General features: G+C 44.4%; 1 protein-coding gene across 10 annotated transcripts in view; it reads right to left on the bottom strand.

The window, feature by feature from the left end:
• Positions 1 to 9,868: 9,868 nt before the first annotated feature.
• SCML2 (Scm polycomb group protein like 2) overlaps positions 9,869 to 18,266 on the bottom strand; it is a 100,065-nt gene continuing 91,667 nt past the window's right edge. For 9 of the 10 annotated variants that reach the window (XM_072818148.1, XM_072818143.1, XM_072818144.1 and 6 more), the window contains 4 exons: positions 17,557 to 17,667; positions 16,663 to 16,914; positions 12,967 to 13,118; positions 9,869 to 11,672 (listed from right to left, as the gene is read on the bottom strand). In XM_072818148.1, the coding sequence (XP_072674249.1) occupies positions 11,544 to 11,672; positions 12,967 to 13,118; positions 16,663 to 16,914; positions 17,557 to 17,667 (644 nt within the window). In that variant the 3' untranslated portion in view covers positions 9,869 to 11,543. The remainder of the gene's footprint in view (positions 11,673 to 12,966; positions 13,119 to 16,662; positions 16,915 to 17,556; positions 17,668 to 18,266) is intronic. The other variant, XM_072818150.1, reaches the window with a different exon arrangement.

The raw sequence follows: 18,266 nt of genomic DNA, 5'->3' as shown, positions 1-18,266 counted from the left end.
TGCCCCCCAAAACATGAACCGGTAGCCGGTTCTGAAATGCTCCTCGCGCGATACATCATAGAAAAAGCGTAGAACTTTTTTTTTTTTTTGAGTTCAATTTGCCAACATACAGAATAACACCCAGTGCTCATCCCGTCAAGTGCCCCCCTCAGTGCCCACCACCCAGTCACCCCCACCTCCCCTTCCACCACCCCTTGTTCGTTTCCCAGAGTTAGGGGTCTCTGATGTTCTGTCTCCCCCTCACTGATATTTCCCACTCATTTTCTCTCCTTTCCCCTTTATTCCCTTTCACTATATTTTATATTCCCGAAATTAATGAGACCATATAATGTTTGTCCTTCTCCGATTGACTCGTTTCACTCAGCATAATACCCTCCAGTTCCATCCACGTCGAAGCAAATGGTGGGTATTTGTCGTTCGTAAAACTGATTCTGCTCTTCCCGAAATACTCTTCACGCGATACATCATAGAAAGAGCTAGAACGTAAGAATGTAGACGTTCTAATGTTTTCTGGGTTGTGTACTCATCATGTCTAGTGCCAGCTTTGGGAACAAATCCGAAAATAATCCAGCTTTTTAAATGTGCCCCTCATAAGGCCCACTAAATCTGTGCCACGCCACCCTCCAGCTGTCCTACTCTCTACTTCCATTTTCCAGACGGCCGTGTGCTCCGTTCCTCCTTAAAATAATACCAGCTGTAATGTACTGAGCACTCCCCACAAACCAGCCGTTTAATACGTCTAACATACGTGGTCCTCAAGCACTAGAACTCGGTATTACTGTCCCATTTTAAGACAGGGAAACAGAGGCTTAGCGAAACATGCTCAAAACCACAAACCTAGCAGCCCGGTTTTGATTTGGACACACCTACCACCCCCATAACGCATGTTCACATCCCTGATGCTCCCTCCTATTTAATTGTTCCTGAAATTTTCCGTGCCCTTCAAAGCTTGATCCCAACATCTAGTCTAATATCTGCATGCAGACATTTTCTACAACCCCGGGTAAGAATGAGGAGCTCCTTCTCTAGGATTCCTCAGTGGGTTAGCGTCACATCCTTTTAGCACTAAATCACTGTGCCTGATGGAAAGCCTTTCACCACACCTGGCTCCCTCAAAGTTCCTGGAGAGCAGCACCTCACATTATTGGACTCAACAGCACTTCCATCACAATGTTCTAAGAATTAAATGTAATAAAATAGAAAGCACCCAGTACAGCGCCTGGAATTTGAGCTCCATTTCACTATGTCACTTATACAATGACTCCTGGCACCGGGCTTCTCCTCACTCTAGGAGGAAGGGACTTGTCTTCACTTGTGAGAACAAAAGGGGCATTTTGGTACGTGGAAATAAAGAATGCAGAAGAAAAGTTTTACTTCCTAGTCCTTGTTTTCTCCCTAGGCAGACTGCTGCAGAGTTCAGCCTCTAACCCTAAACACACACCCAACAGGGTATCTTTCCAACAAGTTCTAGAAGGTGGCTCTACAACACATTCCACCAGCTCTGCACCAAGTGACTTATCTCACTCTGAGTCATAGTTGGGCCTCTTTGGGCATAATGTCTAGTCCTAGAGGTAGTAGCTGTTCTTTGTAGGTCATATTCCTAGACTCTTGAGTTTCCATTATTTCTTACCAGCCAGTCCCCTCATTACTCCATCCTGATACACTTATACTTCTTTTTTTTTTAAGATTTTATTTATTCATTCACGAGAGACAGAGACACAGATGCACAGGCAGAGGGAGAAGCAGGCTCCCCCCAGGGAGCCCAATGCAGGACTCCATCCCAGGACCCTGGGATCATGACCTGAGCCAAAGGCAGATGCTCAACCGCTGAGCCACCCAGGCATCCCTTAACACTTCTTTATATTAAACTTACTCTGTTCAAATTACTGTGTGATCTTTCTCTTCATATTGAACCCAGATTGATCCATTTGCCCTTTTGAGTTTCCTTCCATCACCTAGTACTCAGTACGAGCCCAATGTCTGTTTCTGGGCTCTAATTATTATTTTTTTTTTAGATTTTTAAAATTTATTCATGAGAGACACAGAGAGAGAGAGAGAGAGGCAGAGACACAGGCAGAGGGAGAAGCAGGCTCCACGCAGGAAGCCAGATGTGGGACTCGATCCCAGGTCTCCAGGATCATACCCTGGGCTGAAGGCAGCGCTAAACCGCTGAGCCACCTGGGCTGCCCACTGTCAATTCTTTTGACCTCTCTTCACCATAGAAGGACACAGAGTAAAAGGAGGATATGCTTTCTTCCTGTCACTCCTAAGGCTAGCTTTGCTCCTGGCCACCTATGGTGCATCAACCCGAGGAAGGCCAAATGTAGTGCCCAACAGGCAAGGGAGGCCTGACAGGGATAGAGAGCTGAGAAGAGATTCTGGCAGTACCATCTACATGTTCTCCGGTGGGTGTGGAGTCCCACAAGCTACAGACAGTAGTATTTCTACCCAAACCCTGTGCAGCCACAGGAGCCTAGAGTTATTTTTTCATTTTTAAAAAATTTTTTTAAAGATTTTATTTATTTATTCATGAAAGACACAGGCAAAGGGAGAAGCAGGCTGACCGCAGGGAGCCCGATAGAGGACTCAATCCGGGATCAGGGATCACAACATGAGCCAAAGGCAGACGCTCAACCACTGAGCCACCCAGACGTCCGTAGAGTTATTTTTAAAAAAAATAAGATTTTATTTATTTGAGAGAGCATGAGCAGGGGGTAGGGAAGTGACAGAGGGAGGGAGAGGAACAAGCAGACTGCCTGCCTGCTCAGCCGGGAGCCTAACGCGGGCTCGATCTCAGAACCCTAGGATGACCTGAGCCAAAAGCGGATGCTCAATTCATCAGCCACCCTGGTGCCACAGCAATTCTATTTCTTGTAACGATGAACTGCATAATGCAGGGACACCAGGAACCTAAGAAACAACTTAAAAAGCTGGAGCAAATGTTCTTAAAATGTTCTGAAGGACATTAAAAAGTTAATGAAACAATAAAGAATTACTGAGCTAAGAGCTATGAAAAACCAGAAACTTAGAAAAACATGAAAAGCTAGCAGGACTGCTTTTGCTCTAGGACACTGATCTAGAAAAGTCTGAAAGAGGTCAGGCTGTACTTCTGGTGACTTTATAGGACTAAGACAAAAGCCATAGTCTGGGACCCACCAGTGGCAGAAGCCTGGTAAATCACCCCTGCTTGAACAGAGACGATAGTCCCCCCCCCCCTTCAGAGTAGGACTGACACAGAATTCAACACTCCCCACGTGGACTACACTTGAGTCTCATCATCTGCGGATTTAACGCTCGCGGGTGCCTGGCATAAGCAACAAAAATTCTTCCCTGTGAAGGTAACTTCAAGTTATTTCTACAAACAATACTTAAGGAGAATATCCAGCATTAAGTGGAATACAACCAAGTTTAGAAGAAAAAGGAGAAGAAAGAAGCAATGAGAACATCCATGCTGAGTGATGGCGCCCCCTCCTGGCAGCCGCCGCCACACGCCCCGGCGCCCGGCCCGGGATCCTGACACCGGCACCTTGCTAATGACTTCGCCCTCGGGAAGAAGCCAGCCTGGGGGCATCTGCGGCCTCCGAGCGAGGGATCCAGATCGAAAACCCCGGGGCCCAAGTCTCCAGGAAGGCGCCTCCTCACCCGTAAGCAGGGCTTACTGCGAACATGAAGGATTTGAAGCTGGACCCAGAGGGACGCCACCTCACAGGCAGAGCCAAGACTTCCTAGCGCCGAGGGCTTAGCTTCACCCCACAGATAAACAAAGGGCCCCCGACATCCCAAGTTTCTAGGCCACAGGCTAAGGTCTTCCGCGGACAACACGAGGTCACGGAGCCCGCGTGCACGTGTTGTTTGGCCTGTGTTTGCACGTACTTATGCCTACATCTTAACGCTGGGAGATTTCACGCTAAAATCTGCATTTCGACGTGCTTTTGAAAAACCGTAAGGTTTGTGGCATTAGACTCAAAATTTTGCAAGGCAACCCGCGCAAGGCTCACTACTCCCCCGGGAGCAGCAGGAGAACCCCAGCCCGACGCAGCCCGCCCGTCGCCTGTGCACGCCTAGGCCCGCCCGCCGGCTGCGCACGGGGAGGCCACCAGCCCGGCCCAGCCAGAAGCTCGTCTGCAGCCCCTCAGCCGGGACAATGTTTACAACCTCGTTGTGCAAACGATGCTGTGTGTTCCCCAGATCCGTCTCCGTCCTCTCGGGGGAGCCACTGTGCCCGGCTCTCCTGCACCTGCGCGGCCACGAGCTCGTTCTACGGGCGGGCCCCGCGGAGAAGCCCGGGGGGGGGGGGGGGGAGGCGGCCCCGGGCTGAGGCGATGAGCGGGTCCTCGGGGGCCACGTGTTGCCTGAGCAGGGCCACGGGAGGGCGCAGCGGCCGCGCGGCATCGGACGTCACCTGGGAGACCGAGCAAAGCCACGGAGAGCTCGGGGACTCCGTTACGGCAGGTGGCCCAGGGTAGCCCGGTCGAGGTGCGCCACGCGACCAAAAGCACCTGCTCACCGGGCGCCTTCCTTCTTGTCGCGTGATGCCAGCGCTCAAAAGGGCTTGCGCTGCGTCCTGAGTATATGCGGTTAGCGGGCGGGTCGCGCACCGGCCGCGTCCAGACTGGAACTCCCGCCGGCGGCCCACACCCCCCAGGCCGGCCCGGGCCTCCCCGCGCTCAGCTGCGGGGCGAGGCTCCTAGGCCACCGACGACATCGGCCGTTCCAGGAAGGGACTGTACCGGAGCACTCCCTGACCAGGGTCATTTCTTGGGTACCTGCACTTTTTCACACACAAAGAGCGCTGTGGATTTTGCCAGCATCCATGCTGACTTCTGAAATATATTAGGACGTGAAGTAATAGAGGCACAAACTAGAAACCAGCGATTGTCACTCTGTGACTCCTTCCGAATGGCGACACTCACATGCTGAGGACACATTATAATTTCCCGTATAGAAATGAGATATATCCTCATTATGGGAAAAGCAACAACAACCAAATATTTTTTAAAGAATAAAAGGGAAAACAAAAAAGAAGAACTAAATCAACATGACCGCGCGTACGTTCCTCATAACGCCTTCTTCTGGGGAGCTGACCTCATCGTGTCACACAGACACATTGAAAGACAAGTGAAAGCAAGGCCCAGGCTGCATCACAGGGAAGATCTACAAATCACCACCAGAGCAGGTCACGCACATCAAACACTTCATGCACCACAAAGACATTTTGCATATTTTCTTTTTCAAGGAACAGCAGTGGGATGTGGGGCAAAGACGTTCCCAGGTCAGATTGGAGACAGTAGAATGTTAAACAGAAACCAGCTAACAAGAAATCCCCATGCACCCGTGGGCGACTGACAGCTTTCCACCAGATTCTGTGCTTGCGTCCATGGAGGGAGGGAATCGGGGAAATGGTTGGGCAGTGAGGTCTGAGGGGAACAGATTAATGATCCACCCAAAGTTTTCCCTTCAAACAGTACAGATAGAGTAGAAACCGTTGTTTTAGCTACAGACGGTCGTGAAACAACAAACCTGTGTTCTCTCACATTGTCTGTGGGGCTGGAATTTAGCAGTGACTTTAGCAGGTTGCCCGCATCTCCAGGCCTCTCATTAGGCGGCAGTCAAGCTGTCAGTGGGGCTGGGATCTCATCGGAAGGCTCGATGGCTGGTGGAGTTGAGATCCACCCCCGAGCTCACTCACAAAGTAGTTGGTAGTCCTTGGGCCACACAGCTGAGACCCTTAAAGGGCTGGCCTGGTGCTAGGGGAGCTGGTTCCCCCGCGAGCAAGCGATCTGAGAGCGCCTACGACGAAGCCACCGTCTCTTCAGTCTGGTCTCAAAATTGACATCTCATCACTTCTCCTGTATCTATTCACTCGAGAAGAGGAGGAAATCCAACCATACTCGATGTGAGATGACACAAAGGTATGGAAACCAGGAAAAAGGGTCATGGGGACATTTTCACTGGTGAGGAGAAAAGAGCTGCATTAAATATTCCTAATGGGGTTTATGAGTTTCATGACCCGAGAAGGGACAAAATGGAAATAGTATGAAGATGACTTAGTGGCCATGAAGTGTGGGGAACAGGATCTGGCAAGAAATGAGATCAGCCGGGTAGGAGACAATCACATTAGAGCTCTGAGGGCCACAATTTTGAGTATGTATTCAGTTGACCTAACTTTTTGTAGGTCCATAGTGAATAACATCCTAAAGAGGACAGGAAATATTGACCATGAACCCAGGCGACTAGTGTTTCTAAAATAGGACAAGAGGTGATGCCAAAGGGATAGAATGAGCTGTGTGCTACAGAAGGAAGCAACAGAACCTAATTACTAATTCTGTGTGTCTGGGGGGCGGGTATTAGATGCCAACTTTATGCTGCATATTGAGATTTCTGAGTCAACTCCCATAAATATCACCCCTCCTTTCCCTGCTCCCAGGTTCTGAAAAGTTCCAAAAGAAAAGAGTGAAGACGGGAGGCCCACTCCCAGTTTCTCCTTCGGCAGGCCTGGGGCGGGCTTGAGGATTTGCTTTGCCAGCAGGTTCCCAGGTGAAGCTGCTGCTGCTGGTCTGGGGCATAGAGAGGCCCAGCGGGTCCGCTAGGCGATGGGGCCTTTCCCCGCTGCAGCCACACGTGGCTACTGAGCATGAGAACGGGCCAGGCTGAAATGGGATGTGCTCTCAGTGCAAGATACACACCGAGCTTTAAAGAGAGGACACAAAAACAGTGCACACTGTCTCTCCAATGCTTTTACATGTTGGAATGATGACAGTTTGGATATATTGGATTACACGATGGTATTGTTAAAATTGACATTACCTGTTTAGTTTTACTGTTCAGTGTACCCATTGGGAAATTTAAATTACGTAGATGGCTCGAATTAGATCTGTCCCTACTGGACAGCAGTATAATGGAGAATTAAAAGAGGCAGAATATCAACCTGTAAAAACAAAAGCTGTCCTTGGGATATTCGGCAATTTGTGTACTGCAGGGGCACCTGGGCGGCTCAGTGGGTTAAGAGTCCGGCTCTTAAACTCAGGTCACGTCTTGATCTCAGGGTCATGAGTTCAGGCCCTGCACTGGGCTCTCACACTGGGTTGGGAGCCTACTAAGGAAGAAAAGGAAAAAAAGAGATTTGAATACTATTGCCTGCTTAAAGATATGGAGGAAATGTTCATTTTCAGGTAATTTAAAATTTTTAGAATAATTTTAGATCTACTTGAGAGGTACTGAGATAGTAGAGAGAGTACCCACACCCATTTTCCCCGCTGTTAGTATCTCAGGTACATTTGCCACAATGAGTCACACTGATATATTATTATGAACCAAAGCCCACGCTGTGTTCAGATTTCCTCAGTTTTTGCCCATTTCTGTTCCAGGATCCCGTCCAGGGTCCCACATCATGTTTAGTCAGCATGCCTCCTTGGGCTCCTCTGGGCTGTGATGGTTTCGTTTCTCAGACTTTGCTTGTTTTTGAGGACCTTGGCAGTTTTGAGGGGTACCCATCAGGTGTTTGGAAGAATGTTCCCCAGTTGGGATTTGGTGATTTTCCTCATGTTGAGACTGGGGTGATGGGTTCTAGGGAGGAAGACCACGGAGGTGATGTGCGGTTCTCACAACATCGTCTCGGCTGGTGACGTTGACCTTGATCACCCAGCTGAGGTCCCGTCCGTCGGGTCTCTCCACTGTAGACTTAGGCTCCCCTCCTTCCGCATTGTCCTCTTTGGAAGGAGATCTCTCCACACGGCCCGCACTTAAGGCGCGGGGAGCAGTGCGCCACCGCCCCCCCCCCCCCCCCAGTGAGACTCTACATTAAAAAGAAGGGAACATTTACCAGAGCCAATGGAGACTGACGTTTTATAGATTACCAACACCAACACAGCTTTGAGCTTCTCTATTTTTATTTTTAAATCGCAGTTCCAGGCGTTCCCTGGGTGGCTCAGCGGTTGGGCGGCTGCCTTCAGGGTGTGATCCTGGGATCCTGGATCGAGTCCCGCATCGGGCTCCCCGCGGGGAGCCTGCTTCTCCCTCTGCCTGTGTCTCTGCCTCTCTCTGTGTCTCATGAACAAATAAATCTTAAAACAACAACAACAACAACAGACTGCGTTACTCTACGATCCTTGCAGCTTCCTCCTTGTTTTCTTCGGCGGATGCAGGGAAACGTTCGCTGAGCCGAACCGTGCTGGCCCCTGCGCAGCGCCGGCCGCGCCCGAGCTAGGATGCACGCTCACGGCAAGACCTGCTGCTCGGCGTGGCCGCCCTTTCGGCCTCCGAGCGCTGGTAGCCGAGGGCGTGGGGCAGGTCCGAGGAGAGCGCTCCTGCTCGGCCTGGTGCCGCGGCCCCGAGTCCTGAGGGGCCAGGACCCTCTCGCGTCGCCGGGAACTGCTCCTCTGCTCTACCGTGCGCCCCCCGCGGCTCTCCTCTCCAGGAACCCTGGGGCGTCTCCGCTCCGTTCCAGGCAGCTCGAGGGGAGCAGATAGTGGCGTACGCCTTAGGGACCCCCCCCCCCCCCGGGCAGCGAGTGCCCCGGGCGCCAGAGCGGGTCCCGAACGCCCACTTACCTCCAGCGTCGCCGGGAGAAGGCAGGGCAGCTCGAGCTGAGCACGTGCTCGCCGCGGGGAGGACAAAGGAGGGCGCGTGGCGAGGTGGAGGAAGGAGCGCCCTCTGCGTCTGCTCGCCCGCGCGGCGCGGGCCGCACATCCTCCGCGCCTGGAGCCCGCCCTCGTCCCCCGGATCAGCCTCAGGGGCCTTCCAAACACCAGCAAGTCCCGGCACCTCCCTGTACAGGCAGCCCCAGGATTTCAACCGTGCTGCGCTGACTCAGCCAGGTGTGCGCGCTCCCTCAGGTAGCTTCGAAACCAGGGCTCTGCCTCCCCACGACGTTGCTCCTACTCCTGACGTTTAGTTCTTAATTTCTAATCAGATTACAGAAGGCCTTGGCTTTTTCATGCTTCCCGAGGGGCCCGCGTTTAAAAGTCCGGGAAGTCCTACTCTGGACCGCAGACTCCCGGACGATTAGAAACCACGCAGAGACGAGAGCGAGCGCCGCGCGCGCCCAGCGGGCTGCACAGGTCAGCTTGCAGAATGCCGCCAGCTGGGGCTGGAAGGATGGACTGAGGCAAAACCAGAGGAAAGATCACTTTTAAAGCCTGGAGAGTTCCCAAGAGCCTAACGTGGCAACGGTATCTCTGGACTAAAATTTTACAAAGCAGACAGTAAAGCTCGAGGGGTTCTCAATCACCCGGGCCCCAGACGGCAAAGTGACATCCCCGTCCCAGCCACTAGAGCATCAGCCCTGGAGCCTCAGCGAGGGCCCTGTCGTCTCCAGTGAACCAGCAGCCATGCTACAGCAGCGGGAGGCATCTCCGGCTTCAGAGACACGGCGTAGGGGAGGGGGCAAGGGGTCACACTGAAGGCGATTCAACCTCAAAAGCCTGAGCCTCTAAGGCTTTTCCACCCTGTAAGCTGGGAGAGCTGAAAGCAGAAAGGCAGTATGGCTCCTGGCCCCCAGGAGTAAAAGGGCAGCCAGGTCCTGCCAGCCAGATGTATACACCCCCCCCACCCCCGGCCAGGGGTGTGATGGGATCTGTGGGGGCCATTGTCATTTTCTAGCACACTTGCATCATCAGTACCATTGTGAGCCACAAGTTTTGAGCACAAAGCTCACTGATGGAACCCTGTACTGCTCCCCTGGGGTCTAGTTTAAGGCCCTACAAGAGATCAGCCCTTGCTGCTAGGGATCAGCCTAACTGTAGAATGAGGGCAAGTATTTGGACACAAAACCACACACTTAGTAAAGCGTTTCTTTATCAACTCTAATAAATTCGTACATTAATGTCATGCAGTGAAAGCAAAAAAAGTCAAAGTGGAGACTGTGACATTCATTATTGTGGTTTTAAAACTTTATTATATTTTAAAATCTGAAAATTGTAAAACACAGTATTCATACAAACACCTGAGGACTGTTCAACTGGGCACAGCATCTTCACACAAACAATTTGAAAAAAGACCAGGTTTAAATTAGAATTTTGTCTTATAACACAAAAAGAATAACAGATAAAACACCCTTTAAATAGTTGCATTCTTATATAAAGTACATTTGGTTTTCTGAAAATGTACATTCATGCCCCTGGTGTATATTTTATTGGCATTCACAACAAATGGCTAAGACTTTTAGCACAGATTCTCATAGCTTATAAACATTACACCAAAGTTAATACAAAGTAATTACAATAAACATATAGCACCATTTCCCCTTGAAAGTTCTAACTTTAAAAATAAAGCCTAAAATGATGTCAGAATTAATGCATCTTCCAAAATTTAGCAAAATAAATGGCTCAGAGCTAAGCAAATTAACTAGAAACATTGCATAGGACAGAGAGCTTCCCTGTATGAACACCAACCTCCGGATTGTTTCTTATCCCCTGAAGACAAAGCTGAGAGGTAATAGTAATAGCAAATGATGCACATATTTTTTACAGAATAAAAACCTCTAACTCTATAAATAGTTCACCATTACCTCTGTGGCAGTACAAAGTGCCATGTTAAATTCAAAAAGAACAGATTTACTTGTTTGTATACCTACAGGTATAGAATAATATATAAATATGGTATAGTATCCATATGAAGAATAAACACAGACAATAAAATATATATCTTTAAAAAATTTGGGCACAGGTGTCTTCATATAGAGATGTGAGAAATGAATGCCCAGTTAAACATCTACGCTTAGCGAAAATATGTAATGTTTTAAAGTAATAGGTATATTATTGAAAAAAATTTAATCAGACTCCATCCAAACCACCCTTGTAGTATAATATCTCCTGCATAAAACAACCATCCTATTTATCCTATAATTGTTCAAAGTTTATCAAAAATCGATTAAGAACACTTTATGAGGGTTTATAAGCTTGCTCTTTTTCTTTAAATATGAACAAATACAACATACAGAGAGATAATAACAAAAGGAAAATAATTTATATGGCTTTCCCTTTCTGGAAACTGGCAGAACATGACCAGAACATTGCAGTAACAGACAAAAAAATATTTGGGAGAAAGAGATAATATCTACGTTTGCATCTTATATTCTCTTCTAAGGAAAACTTCTCACAGATTTCATTAGAGAATGTGTCAGTCCCTGATACTTTCCCCTTTGGGATTTAGCTGTTTTGGTTCTATATAGAAACATGAACTGAAATCAAAGGTGTTTCTCTGTTTCTAGCATGAAAAATAAATCTGTAAACTATACAATAAAATGATAAATTGTAAACTGTAAAATAATGACATAAAGAACTCCCAATTTGAATATGCTAATACTAACTAACACATTAATTTTTTTTTCTTTTTTTTGTTAAATGGTTTTTAAAGTAGATTAGAGTATAATGTTCTGCAATTCTGGATATAACCTATTTTTAGAGGAACTGTCTACCAAACACAAGCTGCTAGGAGAATAAAAGTATTTTTTTGTTTTTTTTTTTAGAGAATAAAAATATTTTTAAATTAAAAGTTATCAGAATAAGAATTCCATCCAACTTAAATTGAGGTTTAAATTTTTTTCAATTGTATTTTCCTTCTTTAAGTTTTTCAATGTAGTATGATAACTTTAATGCTGGCCCCAGTTTCAGACCCATGTACTTCATCATCACATCACTTTTGAGGAGTAGCAGGGCCTTTCCATCAATTTCCTACAGAGAGAAAGAAATTACAATTAATAATGCATTCATATTTTGTCAAGTTATTTATATAAAAGAACATGTAAAATAGAGAGCAGCTGTACATTCTTGATATATTCTCTGAATATGCATTTATTTCCTGAAAACTATTAAAAATATAATTTATACAGTAAGACATCATTTGATAATTTCTAAATTCACTTCAAATTTTAAGAAAAAGGAAATTTAATCCAGTATCTTTCAAAAATGGCCTAAGCATCAAACTATCTGATTTTAAATACTGTGTGTTGATTAAAATACTACATATCTATGACAACGGGTAGAAAACTATGAATCGTAGAAATCAATTTCAGACGGTCATTAACTTTCTTAAAAAGGCTGGGAATATGAAGATGTCAGCATCAATGCAAACTGTAAATGTGTTATACAATGTTGTCTTTATGTTGAAAACTAATCAATTAGTTGTCTAAAGCTAAGCTAATTAAATGATAAAACTAATTACTGATTTTCTTAGAATACCGAAAAGGACGGAAGATATTTGGTTACTAATTTGTTAGAAAAGACTATAAACATTACTTAATAGACACAAGGCATCCTCCTAAAATTTTTTATTTCCTTAATTAACCAATGTACGTCAGAGAAGCATATTATTTGGTATTCGTGAGCTCCTATTTAAAATAAAACCACATTTAATCTTACACAGTTGCTGGATTCATAGGGCATCATTAACAAGGAGGACACCCTGTCACAGCTTGTGGTTACCACCTCCTACTCACGGTCCTGGGGCCGAGCAGGGAGCAGGTGGGGAGGAGGATCCTTGTGGGAGAAGACATCTGAGAGTGGCCATGCTGAATCATCTTCTTTTGAGAGCTTGAAGACTTGTAGTATTTTAGGTACTTGGGTACCCATTTAAAGCACAGATCCATGGGGCAGCCCGGTGGCTCAGCAGTTTAGTGCCACCTTCAGCCCAGGGTGTGATCCTGGAGTCCCGGGATCAAGTCCCACTGTCAGGCTCCCAGCATGGAGCCTGCTTCTCCCTCTGCCTGTGTCTCTGCCTCTCTCTCTCTGTGTCTTTCATGAATAAATAAATAAAATCTTTTAAAAAATAAAATAAAGCACAGATCCAGCCTCTATCGTTTAAGAATCTAACTTTGGGCCAAGTAACCTTTCTCATATATGGAAAAAAAAATCAGTTGATAGGATTCCCCCACCATCCACACTAATCAGCATCCATCCAACTGAAGGGCCTGCACAGAGGTCATTGAAAGGCATTACGGCAGGAAAACCGGATCAAAAGATACATTACATGTTGCCTGAAGAGGTCGGCGAGGGGGCCTGATATCTGAGGATCTTTATGTTTCATAAACTGTATCACTTCATCCACAGACCAGGTTGAAGGGTCCTTAGAGAAGCCTTGTTTCAGGACACTGGGGTCGGGTACAGCTATATAACTTGGAGCTTCAATGGGGGGGAAAAAAGACAAATCATACTTGACCTGATCATTATCCTGAAAGAAGAGATGTTAGGTAGGGAGAAATGGTCTCATTCCTGGAACCTTCTATCAAGCACCCCAGCAAGGACCCAGGACTCCAAGCGCAGAATCAAGTCAAAGGCTAGATTAGAATGACCTGAGGATGGCTACCCAAGAGCACCCCATCTGACCTCCCCCAAACAACAAAAGCAGCTTCAGAATTTACCTTAAAGCTTCAAAAATCGTAAAACAGACTGATCAATCTGAGGCCTTGCTGGCCACAGGCAAAGACAGCAAAGGATCTGTTGTGTGGGTTAAATTAGGTTAATGTAAGCTAACCTATTACTCTTTAAGTGTTTCAATGAATTTCAATCTCTCTCCCCATGGTCTTTGTAGATTAGGTTTCTTTTACTACCTAAATATAATGGAAAGTCTCCAGATTTTGTTTTTATAATTGCTTAAATTTATTCACTTTAATCAGTGAGTTTCAATAACCCCATTATCTTTGAGAACCAAATTAGTTTTTACTGAAACTCTCCCATGTATTCAATGTGGCTATTTATAGCATCACTTTACCATTTAAATTCCTGTCTCTTAAGGCTTAAATGCTTATCTGAATTTTGAAGAAAACAGGATTTTCTGCTTGGCTAGGTCAGAAGTAAAGTTAACATTATACTGAATGCCTCTCTCAAGTTTAATTGCATAGTAATAGATATTCTGATTGAATGTTTATAGGTCAAAGAAAGAAATAATTGAGACATAGAATAAATTATGCACTCCTACCCCCAAAAAGTTTTAGCTGTGCTGTTTACCAAGTTGTGCTGTAATTTGTGTCCAGACAAATACTCATTTTACACAACCAGAGCACTTGACTCTTTACTTAGTGTCAGAAGTGAGTTTTGTCATTTGCTAGGAAGATCTGTTTCCTTAAACAAGGACCATCAACACAAATTTGGTCTTTTTTTGGTGTGAATTAACCAAAGATACACCTTTTCTTTCCTATCACCTGGGCTCCAGCCATTTTAGGGGTATTTTGAGTATTTACCCAGATAAAGGGCAAAGAAAAAAAGGTAAACGAACTCACAATGGTAAGTTTTCCTGTGTGTAGCTCAAAAGTGTATTTATTTTCTCTTTCAATATACAACTTGGATGTAAACTAAAAGCTCTTTACTGGGATCCCTGGGTGGCGCAGCGGTTTGGCGCCTGCCCTTGGCCCAGGGCGCAATCCTGGAGACCCGGGATCGAATCCCACATCGGGCTCCCGGTGCATGGAGCCTGCTTCTCCCTCTGCCTGTGTCTCTGCCTCTCTCTCTCTCTCTCTGTGACTATCATAAATAAATAAAAGTTAAAAAAAAAAAAAAGCTCTTTACTAAAATGTATCTTCCCTTTCACAGCCAGAGATAAAAATGCTGATCACATCTACCAGGAAATGCTACTGCACTGTTTCAACCCAAATGAAAATCATGATGGTATAGACCATGCCATGCCTAAGGCATTTTAACATTTTAGACAGAAAAGTCTTCTCCTTTAGTTCAAGAAAGACTTAAGATTAAGAAACTATTGACAAAACTAATCAAGTTAATCATACCTCTAAATAACTTTTTTGTGGGATTTCTGGTTTATGTCATCAGAATCCAGTATGGTTGTAGACAGTTTTATAGATTACTACAGAAAAACTATATGCAAAGATATAATTTATGGTATCAAACTATAATTTTATATTAAAAATAAAACTATAAGATCATCTATTTTTAATTTATTATGGAAAAAATCATTTAATTGCGCCCATATCTTCAAAAAAATCAGCGAAGCTGCAAACATTAGTGTTATTCAAATAATTACATGAAATAAACTAATTATGTGAAAAATAATCAAAGTCCAGTCATGCTTTTCTCCTGAATGGCTTTGGCTTAAATACACTAGAATAACAGTAAATGTTTCTGAAATGAATAAAATGAAAGTGATTTGACTTTATCCACAATGATGTTACTGGATTTCCCTCCTATAATAAAAATGAACAATTTATTTCATCCAAACAATGCGGCAGGGCAGGAAGTTGTGAGAGCAACACCAGCAATCAGGGGTGGACTCAGCTTTAAGTAACAGTTCCAATACCTTAAAGAAAACAATAGTAATGACACCTCCAGACAGTTTCCAAGTGAAATGCTTACCTATTCTCTGGAGATGGAAACAGCCTAGCAGTTAAGCATACAGCCTAGAGTCAGAGTGCCTGGATTCAAGGACTGACCCAGCCACTTTCTAGCTGGGGACCATAGTCAAGTGACTTCTCAGATTTCTCACAGAAAAATGTTTACCAGCACCTACACTCAAGGAATTGCCATAAAGATGTACTGTATAAGGGTATATAAAATGTCATGTGCCTGGCATACATAAGATAGCAATGAAGATGATGCTGATTTCTATTACTGATAAGTAAATTATTAGTAAGTAATGTTATTACTATTAGGTCTTTCTATTTTTTGGAAATACCAAAAGCTAGTCTTCTCAAGCCCAAATACAGGCTACTTTGACATAGTAGTGTTAGGCATACATTTGAAAGTGAGATATTAAGTTTCACGGGTAATCTTTTATAGCCTTTTACTGAGAAGACCTGTCTTTAAAAGCTCTTACTGTGAAAAATACCTAAAAATTCTGGGTACACTACCCCTTGATGAAATAAGCATCTATCGTCAGACTCCTTGCAAGTGTCATGAGACAATGTACCTGAGGTGGGAGATGGGAGGATGACACTAAGCATATCAGAGCATGTATGCAGTGCAGTTGCCCATAGGTAATAACCATGAAGAAAAGCAATCAAGTTGAAAAGTTCCTACTGCCTTTAATACTCACCTTGCCTAGATGCCTACCAGGAGAAAAAGCACAAAACATTGATTCCTACCCTTAGCCCACCTCGTCCCATCCCCTAAATCCTTAAAAGGATAGAGGGGAGCTATTTTTGCACATGGAAAACTATTCTGGCTCTTTCCAAATGGCAACAGGTGGTTGCCCCATTTACACATATCATGTACTCCTGCTGGGCCTGAGAGAGTAACTGAGGGTATGGAGACTGGGGAAGTGGCTATAGCAACAGAATACCAGAGCCCAGACCTGGAAGCTAGATACAGGCCGGAGTCAGGAAAGGTCTCAAAAGTGACAAAGAAGAGAGTACATCAAAAAGGAGAGGAAGTGCATCTTTCTAGGCTTCAGAGTCATAGGAGGTTTGTGAGTCCAGACAGTATCCAGTGAAATGATAAATTATAATGGAACCACTAATAAGAACCACCAATCTAAGAAGCCTCTATGAGAGACATGGTTGGTGATCCAGATCCCCAGAGACAGTTAGTTCTATGCTGCCATGGGGACTAGAGCATCTGTAGTGGCTTGACCCTGACAGTAACATAAAGGAGAGGACTCAGACTCCTCAATTCTGGCACTTTCTCCAATGTGATACACTCTCAGGGGATGTTGTTGACATGGAAACCTTCAGGAGAAAGAAACACATTAGTTGAGAATCACTATTTTTAAATATACCTTCGCTTTTCTTCTGCATTTGGAATTTAACTTCATGGTGACTGCTCTTGGTAGATTTGGTCCCCACTAGTGGTGAACTTGAGGTGCCTGGCACACTTTGAGAAAAATTCCTAGTGATGGTAGTAGAGGTACTTATGGGATTTCTGCTGCTGGGGCTTAAAGAACTTCCTGGATTTAGTGGTGAGTTCTTGGAATCTTCAGGAAGCTTTTCCTCTTTGGGCATGCCATTTCCCTCTATAGACAGTAGTTCTTCTATAAGAAAAAAAAGACAAAGGCAATTATCTTAAGTAGACTTAGCTTAAATACTATTAAAAGATCAAAATATCTCCTAACCTCCAGAAATTCACTTAAGCCATGCTACACTGAACCACAAACTTCTAACATAAAGAACATGACCATCCTCCTTGGAATTTATAGTAATGACACTGTCTTAAAATCCAAATTGATTTCACAATGTTACCTGTATTTCTTATGGCAACTGTCCCTTCACAGTCTTGCTACCAAGGCTATGAACAACACCTCCCTAAAGCATTCATTTTTAGGAATGCAGTTCTTCACAACTATTCTAATATGATCCCACAGTTGGCTTCTAACATTTGTTTCCTACTTAGACACTTAAAACTTACACTGGAGGTACTGGCTTTTCTATTCACTTTTTATCAGCTTTCAGTAATACAAAGCTGAATGAAAAATGTTACTATAATTGTTTTATTTTTATCTAAGGAGAAATGACAATTGTGTACTTCTGAAAAGAATGAAATGCTCAACAAAGTTCCTGAAATAGTAGCCTAAATGCTCATCTGTGCAAATACACACCCCCACCTGAGAGCATATAATTAAGTGGTAGTAGAGTGACTTTTCTTCCCATTCCTGGAACATGGAAATACTATTTACCTGTAGAGGCATGCATCTTTGTTTTGGGAAGCTTAGGTGACACAGGAACAACATAAGGTGGAGGTTCCTGAGAAGGTCGCTTGGGGCTTTTTTCTGTTAGATCTTCTTTCACTATTTAAAAAAAAAAAAAAAAGGTGTCTGTTACAACTAATTAACATTTCTCAAGCATTTTCAGATCAGCATGTAACACTTTTGTTTCTAAATTGTTTGCCTCATCTAACCTTATCAGCAATTTATCAATTACTTGATTGTTCATGAATAATATGTGTTGATTTCATCCCATTAAAAATTTCAGTGATATCATATTCAAGAGCTAAAAACATTATATCCAGGCATCATTTATTCTAGGGTCATCACATATCTCTAAATATCTCAGGAAGCAGTGAGGCAATCAATTATAATATGTCTAAAAAAGCCTGGGAAAATTGTTCCCATGAACAAGAAAAGAATTCAGAGGAAAAGACCGTATACAATGGACATCACATTTTATAGGCAACAGTCCTGGCCTAGAGCTACCCTTATTATAACTCTATTATTAAACCAAATTACCTAAAGGACCACTCTTTAAGGCATCATACTGAAAGTAATGATATCTCACATTATCAATTATACAGTAATTATCAATCAATATCTTGATTTAACCAACTAAAAGGAAGAATTAAATATAATAGAAATCTAAAAAGTCTGATCACAGAACTTGAGTGAGAAGA

The sequence above is a fragment of the Canis lupus genome, chromosome X (assembly GCF_048164855.1).
Source record: "Canis lupus baileyi chromosome X, mCanLup2.hap1, whole genome shotgun sequence".
In the NCBI taxonomy this organism is placed as follows: domain Eukaryota; kingdom Metazoa; phylum Chordata; class Mammalia; order Carnivora; family Canidae; genus Canis; species Canis lupus.
This window is presented reverse-complemented; position numbering and strand designations above follow the sequence as displayed.